The sequence below is a fragment of the Podarcis muralis genome, chromosome 12, assembly GCF_964188315.1.
Source record: "Podarcis muralis chromosome 12, rPodMur119.hap1.1, whole genome shotgun sequence".
Lineage (NCBI taxonomy): Eukaryota > Metazoa > Chordata > Lepidosauria > Squamata > Lacertidae > Podarcis > Podarcis muralis.
In genome coordinates, this window is record NC_135666.1 from 3,240,595 (window position 1) to 3,253,494 (window position 12,900).

The window sequence follows — 12,900 nt, forward strand, 5'->3', positions numbered from 1 at the left end:
TTCCGACAAATATAAAAACATAATAAAACATTAAACATTAAAAACACACACCCTTCCCTATACAGGATTGCCCTCAGACGACTCGGGAGTCGGATAACTCCCTACCCGCCAACATTTCTCCAGTGAAAATGGGGACATCCTATGGAAAAGCGGAACATTCTGGGATCAAATCAGAAACTGGGATGGCTTCTGTAAATCAGGAATGTCTCTGGAAAATAAGGACACTTGGAGGGTCTGATTTCCAAGCAAGCAAGTAGTCATAAATTTCATAAATTGCACATCCTGTTCCCATATCGGCCTGCAGTACAAGAAAGGAACGCGCCCATTCTTTTAATGGGCCAGTCACAGAATGGGTCAGTCACAGAAACAGCACATCATTTTACTTAACAATATCTATTTTAACAAAAGTGGCTGCAGATTAGCAAAGCCAAAAAGGAGGAAACAGGTCCATTTGAGCAATCAATCTGTGGTATGTTTTGAAATTACAGTATATTATTGAATAAGACAGAAAGCAGAAGGGATTGGACACAGAGAGAGAGAGAGAGCAAGCTTGTTCTCTGAATGCCGATCCTTATCTAGCTAACAGCAGAAATATTAGCAGATTTGGGTGGGTAGCAGGAACCCCCAGGTTTGCAGAAGCACAACACGCACACATCCCACCACCTTTCAGGAAAAAATATTTCCCCGGGGGAGACTATAGCCAGCCCAAAGTCCAGCGGCCCAGGAAGGCTGAGTCGCTGCTGGGGAAGAAATGGAAAAGTGTGTGGGAGGAGGAATGGAATGGAGTGTCCTGGGAAAGGATGCCGAGTGGGAAGATCCCAGGTGGGCGTCTAAGAAAGTTCAGCTGAACGGGGACACATGGGGTCTGCAACTCATCTCCTCTACCGAGTCTTAAACCTTTTGCGTTCAGGTGGCCTTTGACCAGCTACGATTGGCCCAACAGCCATTCCTGGACCAGGGAAGCCTTGCCACGGTGGTTCATGCACTGAGTACTTCAGGACTGAGTTACTGCCATGCGCTCTATGTGGAGCTTCCCTCATGTTTGATCCAGAAGCTGTAGCGAGTGCGAGATGCTGCAGCACAATTGCTGGCCACAGTGAGACCTTGTCTGCATAGGAGGTCTGGGCTCAGAGGTCTGGTTACCCGTTTGAGTTCAAGCCATTAATCTGAGCATGTGAGGAGGGGTCTCTTTCTCCTCCTCTGGGCAGCCTGTCCATCTTTGAGAGTTAATATAGGAAGGATATGATAGGAAGTGATGTTTCCACCATAAGCGGAAGGAAGAGAGCTGCTGTCCTCCCTCGCAGGGGTGGCTGTGGACCTGCTCAAGAAAACTGCCCGCCTCGGGGGCAAGGGAGGATGAGTTTGGAGCCCCTCCCTCCTGGGAGAAGCATGCGACCAGTGGGCGGAGCCTCTGCACACACCTGGGGGGCCCTCCTCCCTCCCTTCGGAATCCCAACTGCCACCTGCCACCTGAGCTGTGGGGGTGGGGGTGTCCAGCTTGTTCAAATCTGCTCAGAAACGGTTAGCGTTAAAAAAAATGTATATGGTGGTAAATGTTTTGGAAGATTTAACAAAAATGATATGGGGGGAAGGAAACGGTTAGTGGAGAGGGAGGACCCCTACGAAGAGAGGTTGTGGGGAGCATTGAAGGGACAGAATATCCAAATCCAGTCTGTGAAATCACCCCAGGCTTCAATAATCAACCAGGCCTCAAAACTGTCCAAAACTCCTTTTGTCTTCTAAAAATCCAAAACAGCTTTTCTCTGCTTGTCTCTGCTTATTCTCACAAGATGCTGTGCATAGGCAAAATGTTACTTTTAAAGGCTAATGAATAGGCTCTGTTCATAGCAGGCCTGGGAAATGAATCTTATCTCATTCTAGTTGCAACATCTTTGGACATGCTGAACCACCAGGGCTCCTCGACCCCTTAGCTCTCACTCCCCTTTCCTGGGAAGGGTGCCAAGAGTCCAATAGTCCCAAGACAGCTTTCTGTTCATGCTCAGAGGAACTCATGGGCAGGACTCCTGAGGGAGGAGAAAGGAGGAGGGAACTGGAAAGGGGTATATATGTTTGTGCACATGACTGTGAATTTCGTGCATGCTTTTTGTGGACTATCACACTTGCTCCTTCTACCAGTTCATGGATGGTAGAAATAAAACCTTTTTCTCCGAAACTATTCCTTGAGTGTCTGTTGACTCCCACTTCCCTTTCCCAGGCGCAATATTTTTCCCACCCGAGGGCAAAGCCTCATAAGGCTACAGCATCAGTGTAAGGGGGTGGGGGGCAGGACAACAGTCCCAGGTTCATCATCTACAGAAAACAACCTAAGGAGACCCGTCTAATCCAGGTTGGTGGCCATGGCTGCTTCCTGTGGCAGGGAGTTCCACAGTTAAACTCTGTGCTGCGTGAATAAGTCCCATCTTTTATCTGACCTGAATCTTCCAACATTCAGCTTCCCTGCCTGTCCACAAGTTCTGGTGTTTTGAGAGGCATAATTTTATAAACTTCTAGTATGTCGCCTCGAACTCGCCTTTCCTCTAGACTCAACATGCTGCAACTCTCAGGGGAGTCGCTCCACTCGCTCAGTCATTTTGGATGCCCTTTTCCAAACCTTTTCAAATTCTACAATATCCTTTTTGGATATTGTAGAATTTGAAAATATCCAGAACTGCACGCAGTACTCCAAATTGAGTTACACCATAGATTTGTGCCCCTCAGTTTTCTGGATCTCAGGCGCTAACAATCACTTCCTGAAGATGAATCCCAAACCACTTGTTGTTGTCTAAAAGTCTGGCTGCCGAGAGAGCATATTTGTAAGATTCAGTAGTCCTCTCTCCTGGGGGTTTGGTTCCTCCCCTGCTAGAAATTTCCCCTTAGGGCTTCAAGTATGGTGCCTTCACACTTATATTCCCGGTTGGTCAGACATTATTCGGTACTGCATTGCAGGACAGAGTTCAAGGAGTCTGTTGATCTACATTGGGCAAGAGATTCCCGCATTGCCCTTGGGGACCCTTCCTAACCTTGTCGTGAGGATGAAATGGGGAGGAGGAGACCCATGTAAAGCACTTTGAGCTCCTTGCAGGGGAAAAGGTGGCACAGAAATGTAATAAATAAATAAACTCCATGATTCTATGATTCCCACATTTGGGGTTGGGCTGGATGACCCTTGGGGTCCCTTAAATAATATTATCATTTAGCTGTGACTCCTGCATTACAAGGGGCTGGCCAGAAGAAGAAGAAGAAGAAGAAGAAGAAGAAGAAGAAGAAGAAGAAGAAGAAGAAGAAGAAGAAGAAGAAGTTTTATTTATACCCCGCCCTCCCTGGCCAGAGCCGGGCTCAGGGCAGCTAACACCAATAAAATAAAATCACAGTAAAAACAAAATAGAGGAAAAGAGAGGGAGAAAAAAAACTAATTTAAAATACAGGTTAAAATATAATTTAAAATGCAGCCTCATTTTAAAAGTACCCATAGATCAAAACCATAAGGGGAGGGAAACATAAGGGTCAGACTGAGTCCAAACCAAAGGCCAGGCGGAACAGCTCTGTCTTGCAGGCCCTGCGGAAAGATGTCAAGTCCCACAGGGCCCTAGTCTCTTGTGACAGAGCGTTCCACCACGTCGGGGCCAGTACTGAAAAGGCCCTGGCCCTAGTTGAGACCAATCTAACCTCCTTGAGGCTCGGGACCACCAAAGTGTTGTTATTTGTGGACCTTAAGGTCCTCCGCGGTCCTAGGCCATATAGGGCTTTAAAGGTCAAAACCAGCACCTTAAACCTGACCCTCTACTCCACCGGGAGCCAGTGCAGTTGATAAAGATGACCCCTGGACCTCTCTTCCATGCCATGATGTTACAATCACCCCACTAAGATCTGCCTCGGCCAACGCCTGCCTGCGTATGATCAGATTTATTGGCACACACGGTAAAATAAGCCATGAAAAGAGGTAGAAAAAGCAGGGGAAGAGAGAAACAACACCCAAATCTCCATATTACATTTTATTATCAATAAAGTATATAAAAATAACAATCAGATTTATTGCAAACCCAAGTCAGCTGTGTGCCAGAGCTAGACAGGCTGCCTGCCTTGAATCTTTCTGGGGGTTTTCAGAAGGGGAGACCCTCACCCTTTGCCCCCTTCCGTCACCCTACCTCCTCCGTTTTCACGAAAGGAGCCTGGCTGTCGGGCTGCGTCGCCCACGGGCCGCCCGCTGCGTCGGCGTGGCTGCGCTCGTGCAGTTTCAGGCTTCGCTGGCAGCGGAAGGCCTTGCCACAGACATGACAGCAGGAGCGACCCTCTGGCCGCTCGCCCGAGTGCACCGACTGGTGCCGGAGCAGCCAGGAGCTGCAGGCGAAGCTCTTGGCACAGTCCTGGCACTGGTGGAGCTTCTCCCGGGCGTGGGAACGCAGGTGCTTGAGGAATCCGGCCTTCTGGGGGAAGCTGTTCCCGCAGCGCGCGCAGGAATAGGCCCCCTCCCCGCCGTGGGTGTTTTGGTGCACTGTCAGGTTGGTCATACGGGTGAAGCGCTTCTCACACTGGGCACACTGGTAGGGCTTCTCCCCGGTGTGCGTACGCCGGTGCTCCACCAGGGTCGAGAGGCGGCTGAAGCGCTTCTCGCACTCGCCGCAGGCGTAGGGTTTTTCCCCGGTGTGCGTCCGCTGGTGCTCCACCAGGGTCGAGAGGCGGCCGAAGCGCTTCTCGCACTCGCCGCAGCCATAGGGCTTCTCCCCGGTGTGGGTGCGGTAGTGCGTGATCAGCGTCGACTGGTGGACGAAGGCTTTCCCGCACTCACGGCAGGAGAAAGGCCTCTCGCCCAGGTGGGAGCGGCGGTGCCGGGTGAAATTCTCCTTCCGGACGAAGGTGTGCCCGCAGTCGGCGCAGATGTAGGGGCACTCGGGGGAACCCCGCTGGAGGTGAGGTCCCTTCGGGGGGACAGGATCCCTCTCTGCCGCCCCGGGGAAGACTTCAGCGAAGGCCTGGGGTAACGCTTGACCCAGACCGTAGCTGCCGTTCACGTCCTGGTAGACGTTCTCTTCCGATCTCTCTGCCAGAGTCCAGTGGGGCTCCAGCTCCTCAGGGGTCCCACATTTTTGGTGCATCAGCCAGCTGTCCACTGCATCAACAATTTATTTCATTTTTTATTTGTGAACAAATAAAGAGAAAAAAGTGAGTGGGGGAGGGAAAATTGCTTGAGATTGTAAATAGTTCAATAAGCACTGTTATTGTTGCAATGAATATACGATTGCAGTGGTACCTCGGGTTACAGACGCTTCAGGTTACAGACTCCCCTAACCCAGAAATAGTACCTTGGGTTAAGAACTTTGCTTCAGGATGAGAACAGAAATCGTGCAGCGGCAGTAGCGGGAGGCCCCATTAGCTAAAGTGGTGCTTCAGGTTAAGAACAGTTTCAGGTTAAGAACAGATCTCCGGAACGAATCAAGTACGTAACCTGAGGTACCACTGTATTAAGAAGCCATTATAATTTTACAAAAATGCATTCCAAGTATTGTTATATTTATCCATGCACAATCTGCGTCTAAATCCACAGGTGAGCCTGTGGTCACCGTCTGAGACCCTTCTTCGTGTGTCCTCCTCCACAAGAAGTCCAAAGGGTGGCAAACACACAGCTATTCCACCTGGCCTTTAATTTGAATCCAGCCTGATCTTTTATTTCCCTTCTCTTTCCTACCGCTCCCCTTTTATGAAGATCATCCGCTCTGGGATCCCACAGCTAATTCTCCCCTGGCCTCCTCACTGGCCCAAGTAGGACCAATTCAGCCAGCTAGCCCTGGGGATCATCTAATGCTTATTTCCCCTAAATTGATTTTTGAATTTTATTGTTATTCATGTTTTTATTTTATTGTTATTCATGTTTTTATACTGTATTTTATGCTGCTTTTATAATAAAGTGTTTTAATCTTGTTGTTAGCCGCCCTGAGCCCGGTTTTTGAACCGGGAAGGGTGGTATATAACTAAAAAAAATTTATTGATTATGATTATGATTATACGATTCTATGACTTTAGGCCTTGGCAAACAAAGCAACATTTTGCTCCAGAGATGGCAGCTCGGCCTGATCCCTGGCGCTTTACTTCACTGCAAAACTGCCTTGCAAAACGGCAGGGAAGTTAAATGTTTGGAGGAAGAGGAAATCAGTATTTGCCAGCTATTAATGCAAGGGATTAAGGCCTCTTGTGAGGGCAGAAGGATCTTTTACCTACTCCACTGGACTGGAGAGATTAGGCATCTCCACCACAAAGGAGACACAGGACAGCATTCTTCCCCCCAAACACCCCCCCCCTCAAGGTCCCCCAATATATCCTCTGGAAGCATCTAAGAGCTTTTTTCATGGAGAAAGATCCTGCTGGGATGTTAATGCCAGACTCATTGGTCTCCAGAATAAAAGGCCTAACAGCTACCCATTTCTGGCTTTCAGATTTTAAAAAAGGGCCATTGATCACTCACCTGGGGCTATTTTGCTTCCCGGACTCTCCTCCTCTTCCTCCTTAGCCAAGGGCTCCTGCTCTTGTTTTACCTGCGAGGAGGAGGCAGCCTCTGAGATGGACTCAGGAGAACCTGCAGAGGAGATGGGAGAAGAAGATGGGATTTCTTCCTTTCTTAAGATCTGTGAATTGTCGTCATTATTATTTATCAAATTTCTATAGGGCCCTTCATCTGTAGACCTCAGGGCGGTTCACGAGAAAAAAATACAAGGTGAAAACTGAAAATACATACATCTTTATTGTCATTGTCCCATACAGAACAATGACATTGAAAAATCTACATAAAGTATTCGAAAAACCCCTACAAACTCTGAAACCCCATTTTTAAATACAATATACTCCTATAGAGACTCCTTATACTGCATTTAAAACCAGAATTGCATTTGGGTAGAAACATAATAAAACATAATAAAAACAAGAACAAAAAACCCTTCATACAAACCATCCCCCCCCCCCAAGAATTGCTCTCATTGGAAGTGTGTCGCAGTGGTTAGAGTGTCTGACTGGGACCTGGGAGAGACATAGGTTCGAATCCCCACCAGGCCATGGAGCTCACTAATAATAATAATAATAATAATAATAATAATAATAATAATAAATCTTTATTTATACCCCGCCCTCCCCAGCCAGAGCCGGCCTCAGGGCGGCTAACACCAGTAAAATTACAGTAAAAAATTAATAGGAAAAGATAAAAAGCAATTTAAAATACAGGTTAAAATGCAATTTAAAATGCAGCCTCATTTTAAAAGTAGCCCATAGATCAAGATCATAAGGGGAGGGAAACACAAGGGTCAGACTGAGTCCAAACCAAAGGCCAGGCAGAACAGCTCTGTCTTGCAGGCCCTGCAGAAAGATGTCAAGTCCCGCAGGGCTCTAGTCTCTTGTGACAGAGCGTTCCACCAAGTCGGGGCCAGCACTGAAAAGGCCCTGGCCCTAGTTGAGACCCATCGAACCACCTTGTGACCTGGGACCTCCAAAGTGTTGTCATTTGTGGACCTTAATGTCCTCCGCGGGGCATAGCTGGAGAGGCCTAGTCCAAAAGGACCTAGTCCAAAAGATCAGAGAACCGTAGAGGTGAAAGGGACCCTAAGAGGCATCTAGTCCAACCCTGCCCCCCAAATGCCAAGGAGCGGCTTGGAACAGCCACCTGGGACCAACGCTGGAGCCGCGCTTCTCTGATGGTTCCACTGCTTCTGCAAGGGGTTCTCAGCCACACTGGCATCCCTGAGGTTCTCCCTGGAGTCTACATCCTGCTGTTCGCCAGGACCCAGGTCCTCCCCTCGTTCAATCTGGGACAGAATATCTGGTTTGGAGATTGCATAATCTGTTGGGGTTGGGATGAAAAAAGAGACAAGGAACAGGACATCCTTAATTTACAGAGTGGGATGAAAAGGCTGTTTTTAGGGGAAAAGAAGGATATTTACTCATTTGTTTCGTAAAATTTATACAGGCCTGATTGCAAAAACAAAAAACCCCACTCCTCAATGCAGTCTGCAAAAAAAATAAAAGCATAAAAATCAAGAAACAGCACTTTAAGGGACTAAAACAGCATTGGAATGACCTCAACTTTCTAAGCATTGCTTATGTCTAAGCAATACAGCAGTACCTCTGGTTGCGAACGGAATCCGTTCTGGAGGCCCATTCGCAACCTGAGCATAACGCAACCCGCGATTCGCTGCTTCTGCGCATGTGCGTGATGTCATTTTGCGCGTCTGCGCATGTGTGAGCGGCGAAACCCGGAAGTAACCCGTTCTGTTACTTCCGGGTCGCCGCGGGACACAACCTGAATACGCTCAACCTGAAGCAAACGTATGACTGTATAGTGGTACCTCGGGATGCAAACGGGATCCGTTCCGGAGCACCATTCGGATCTTGAATGGAACGTAAAATGTGACGGCGCGTCTGCGTGTGCGCGGGTCGCGATTTGCCACTTTCGCGCATGCACGTAACGTCATTTTTAGCGTCTGCACATGAGTAACGCGCTCCGTTATTTCCGGGTTGCCACGGAACGCAACCCGAAAGCGCTCAACCTGAAGCACATTCAACCCGAGGTATGACCGTAGTGTTCTTAGCAGATGCCGGAAAAGTTTACAGTGAAGGTGCTGGCCTGGTATCAATCGTTCCAAAGTGTAGAGGCTGCCACACTGAGCGATCGAGTTCTTACCAATGCGGAAAACGGGTATTTTGTGGCACAGAAGAGGTGAGACTGAGGACAGCCCCAAAGTGAAGGTGAATTCAATTACTTCCAAGTATCAGATTGGCCTAGGATTTAAATATGTGATGTTATAGAACAATATGTTTAAAGTTAAAATGAAAAGAAAAAAAGAGGTTAATTGACTAAGTAATTTCTAGGAGAAATTAGTTTTGGAAAACTGTTGCAATGATATATATGGAAATTCAGCCAGGCGGATTCAAGGAAGTCACCCAACAATGTCAACAAAAATGGAATTATTACAGTTTGGATTTATGTTTGCTTGTTTGTTTGTGTTTCTTTTTGATGTTTTCTTTTATATGTTTGTTATAAATTTGGAAAATCAATTGAAAAAATTGAAAAAACAACAACAAAGTGATGGAGAATTTGGAGGCAGGCCAGGGTGAATGCAGGGCTCTTACCGAGAGAGATCAAGTATTCGCAGTTCCCCTTCAGGACCTTCTTGTAGAGTTCCTTCTGCCAGTCCTCCATCTTCTCCCGCTCCTCCTGGGAAAAGGCAGCGCTGCCATCAAAGGTCACCTGCAAGGTGTCAGCCACAAAAGTTGATGCCCCAGAGCACCCTGGGAAACGAATGATCCTAGGAGGGTAGCGCAGGGAGGGACCCCCAAAGGTCATCTAGCTCAACCCCCTGTGATTGTTTTGTTATGTGGTATTTGTTATAATTGTGGAAAACATAATAATTTTTTTTAAAAAAATCCTGCTTTTGCTAATAAAGAGTTAACTCCAACTTGCACAGTGTGATTTACTGCTGGCTAGCTCCTGCCAGCGACTAACGCAAGGCCAGAGAGCCAGGGGAGCTCGCGTCTCCTCCCAGATCCAGCTTTCTGTACACTGAACTGGTCCCATCAACCCATCCACACAGTCCCCCAATGCAATCTTGCTCCTGTTATCGTCAGGCAGGGTCCACCTACCTTGGGGACCTCCCCGTTGACACCGGGTGGGAGCCTCAGGATCCAGAAGTTCCGGTTCTTGAGCAGGTTCTCCAGGTTCTCCAGCCTCCTCCGGAGCAAGCCGTACTCCTGGATCAGGGTCCCCAGCACCGTCCACTTGCCCTCCAGCTGGTTCCCAATTTCCAGCTCCGTCTTCTCGCACTCAAAGATTTTCTTCTCCGCCGTCCCTGCCCTGCCCTCCAGGCTCAGCAGCCGAGACGTCAAAGCGTCCACTTTGCTCTCCATCGCCTGGACAGCGGCCACCAGAGTCCAGACAGACGCCTCTGTCACCTGCCCCACCGGACACTCGAGGATGGCAGGGGACTGCAGGGAAGACGGCGCGCCCCGCGATTCAGCGTCCCATTCCGGAGCCTGTTGGAAGGACACAAGTTGTTGGTTTTTTTCACAAAAGGAACTAAGCTTTTTGTTTTGGCCATTTCTGAAAACACTCCAAACATGTGGAGGGCACCAGGTTGGGGAAGACTGGCCTGCAACACGTCTCTGAAGCACCACCCTGAGTTCCTTTCAGAAAAAGTAGGATATAAATATTATAATGCAAGGAATTATATTTAGGAAGGAGGAAGGCCTGTTTCTTGGGGGTTCATCTTCTTTGGAGGGAACCAGGGATCTGTCACAGACATCCAGTGATCTACTGGTAGGTCACAATCTACCTGTCGGACATGCCTGTTATAATGGAATCACTGTGGTTGGGAAGGGGCTGTGATAATAATAATAATTTAGTATTTATACCCCGCCCATCTGGCTGGGCTTCCCCAGCCACTCTGGGCGGCTTCCAACAAAATATTAAAATACAGAAATGCATCAAACATTAAAAGCTTCCCTAAAGAGGGCTGCCTTCAGATGTCTTCTAAAAGTCTGGTAGTTGTTCTTCTCTTTGACATCTGGTGGGAGGGCGTTCCACAGGGAGGGTGCCACCACCGAGAAGGCCCTCTGCCTGGTTCCCTGTAACCTCACTTCTCGCAGGGAGGGAACCACCAGAAGGCCCTCAGCGCTGGACCTCAGTGTCCGGGCTGAACAATGGGGGTGGAGACACTCCTTCAGGGATACTGGGCCTTTGAGGCCATTTAGGGCTTTAAAGGTCAACACCAACACTTTGAATTGTGCTCCAAAACGTACTGGGAGCCAATGTAGGTCTTTCAAGACCGGTGTTATATGGTATCGGCGGCCGCTCCCAGTCACCAGTCTAGCTGCCACATTCTGGATTAGTTGTAGTTTCCAGGTCACCTTCAAAGGTAGCCCCACGTAGAGCACATTGCAGTAGTCCAAGCGGGAGATAACCAGAGCATGCACTACTCTGGCAAGTCTCATCCTGCGTACCAGATGGAGCTGGGAGACAGCTGCCCTGGACACAGAACTGACCTGCGCCTCCATGGACAGCTGTGAGTTCAAAATGATTCCCAGACTGCACACCTGGTCCTTCAGGGGCACAGTTACCTCAAGGATACGTAGTACTGGTACCCCCCCCCCCAAAAAAAAAAATATATTAAGTGTGGCACTTACTGTGACAACTTCATGGTGAGAACCAACACCTTCCCCCTCCCCCCTTAGAATAAAGCACTAATAACAAAAATAACAATAATAATAATCTTTTGCCCTCTCCTTGCCCCTTAAGAGATCTCTGCTCCCCACTTGGTCCCTTTGCACCAAAGGTGCAAATGCCACAACCAGGCACGGGGAGGGCAGAGGCAGAGGCTGAGTTCCATTAAAGGAAGAGCCTGATTCCGAATTTAAGCACCCCGTTCACACAGCACAAGGCTGCAAGCGCGCATCTCCACCCGCAGAATTCCGCCATCCCGCCGGCTTAACAACCGACGCCGCCGTTCCCTTTCCCTTTTGCACCGGGAAGGAGGGAGCGGAGCGGGGCAAAAGCGGGGTAAGTACCCCGGAGGGAGGGGGAAGCTCGTCCGGATCAGGCAGGCGCAAAGTGCATCCTCTTCCCCTGCAAAAAGAGCAGGATCCAGGAAGCCCAGAGGAGGAGCCGGAGAGATGCAAGGGCGCACGGGCTTGGGGACGGCGCGGCTGCTTACCTGCGCGGGCGCCCACTCGGCCATGGCGCCTCCGAGGGTCCCGGCGAGGGATCCGTCAGGAGCTGCGGGCCGGCGCTGGGATCTGCAGCTCAGAGCATGTCGGGAGCAGCTTTGCAAAGCGGGGAGGCGGGGGGCAGACTAGGGAGGGGAACCGGCGCCACTCCGGAGCTGCACCGCCGCCTGCGGGCCTGGGAGAGCATCGCCGCAGAAAGCGAGCAAGCGCAAAGGGAGCTTCGCTTGCACCCGCGGAGGATAGGAGCGGATCCTGCCCATCGGAGGTTTTTGGCTAGGGCACCCTCCAAAGAATGCACGCCTAGCAGCGCTCCCTGGGAAAGCTGTTCCGCTTGCCAAGCGCGCGCGCGAGAGGCTCTCCTGTGCGCCTCTGAGGATGTGCAGAGTTCACAGAATGGTAGAGCTGGAAGGGACCCCGAGAGTCATCTAGTTCAACCCCCTGCAGTGCAGGAATCTCAGCCGGATCATACATGACAGGCAACCTTTGAAGAATCATAGAATTGCAGAGTTGCAAGGGACACCCTTGATGTATGGAGGTGAGAGCTGGACCATCAAGAAGGCTGATCGCCGAAGAATGGATGCTTTTGAATTCTGGTGCTGGAGGAGACTCTGGAGAGTCCCATGGACTGCAGGAAGATCCAACCTCTCTATTCTGAAGGAAATCAGCCGTGAGTGCTCACTGGAAGGACAGATCCTGAAGCTGAGGCTCCAAGACTTTGGCCACCTCAGGAGAAGAGAAGACTCCCTGGAAAAGACCCTGATGCTGGGAAAGATGAAGGGCACAAGGAGAAGGGGACAACAGAGGACGAGATGGTGGGACAGTGTTCTCGAAGCTACCAGCATGAGTTTGACCAAACTGCGGGAGGCAGTGGAGGACAGAGGTGCCTGGCGTGCTCTGGTCCAGGGGGTCACAAAGAGTCGGACACGACTAAACAACAACAAGGGACACCCAAGTGTCATCTAGTCCACCCTCTGCAATGCGACAAATCTTTTTGCCCAACGTGAGGCTCAAACCCACGATTCTGAGCATAGGAGCCAAGGTCCTTTCAGCCCGCCCCCCCCATAAAATATTTGAGGGGGCCAGGCTCCCACAAAGTTGATGGGCATTGCCAGTCAAATGGTGTGTGTGTGTGTGTGTGATCAGCTATATTGGTTAGTGGCGATCGATAGCCTTCTCTGCCATGAATTTGTCTAATCCTCTTTC

The 12,900-nt window shown here is 49.6% G+C and overlaps 1 protein-coding gene across 1 annotated transcript; it reads right to left on the bottom strand.

Moving 5' to 3' along the window:
- Positions 1 to 4,124: 4,124 nt before the first annotated feature.
- LOC114607167 (zinc finger protein 212-like) lies at positions 4,125 to 11,840 on the bottom strand. The gene is made up of 6 exons (XM_077916642.1): positions 11,685 to 11,840; positions 9,619 to 10,008; positions 9,109 to 9,226; positions 7,643 to 7,819; positions 6,458 to 6,568; positions 4,125 to 5,107 (listed from the first exon to the last, which is right to left on the bottom strand). Exons 1-6 carry the CDS (start codon positions 11,706 to 11,708, stop codon positions 4,137 to 4,139), a joined length of 1,791 nt encoding a protein of 596 aa, XP_077772768.1. The 5' UTR covers positions 11,709 to 11,840; the 3' UTR covers positions 4,125 to 4,136.
- Positions 11,841 to 12,900: the final 1,060 nt, after the last annotated feature.

Bases quoted from the DNA above. Each gene is read 5' to 3' on its own strand.
- LOC114607167 (XM_077916642.1), bottom strand. From the start codon at position 11,708: ATGGCCGAGTGGGCGCCCGCGCAG. The intron at 9,227-9,618 runs GTAGGTGGACCC...GACACCTTGCAG, and splicing joins TCAACGGGGAGGTCCCCAAG to GTGACCTTTGATGGCAGCGC. The intron at 6,569-7,642 runs GTGGCTGTTCCA...TCTCCTCTGCAG, and splicing joins GGCTCCAGCGTTGGTCCCAG to GTTCTCCTGAGTCCATCTCA.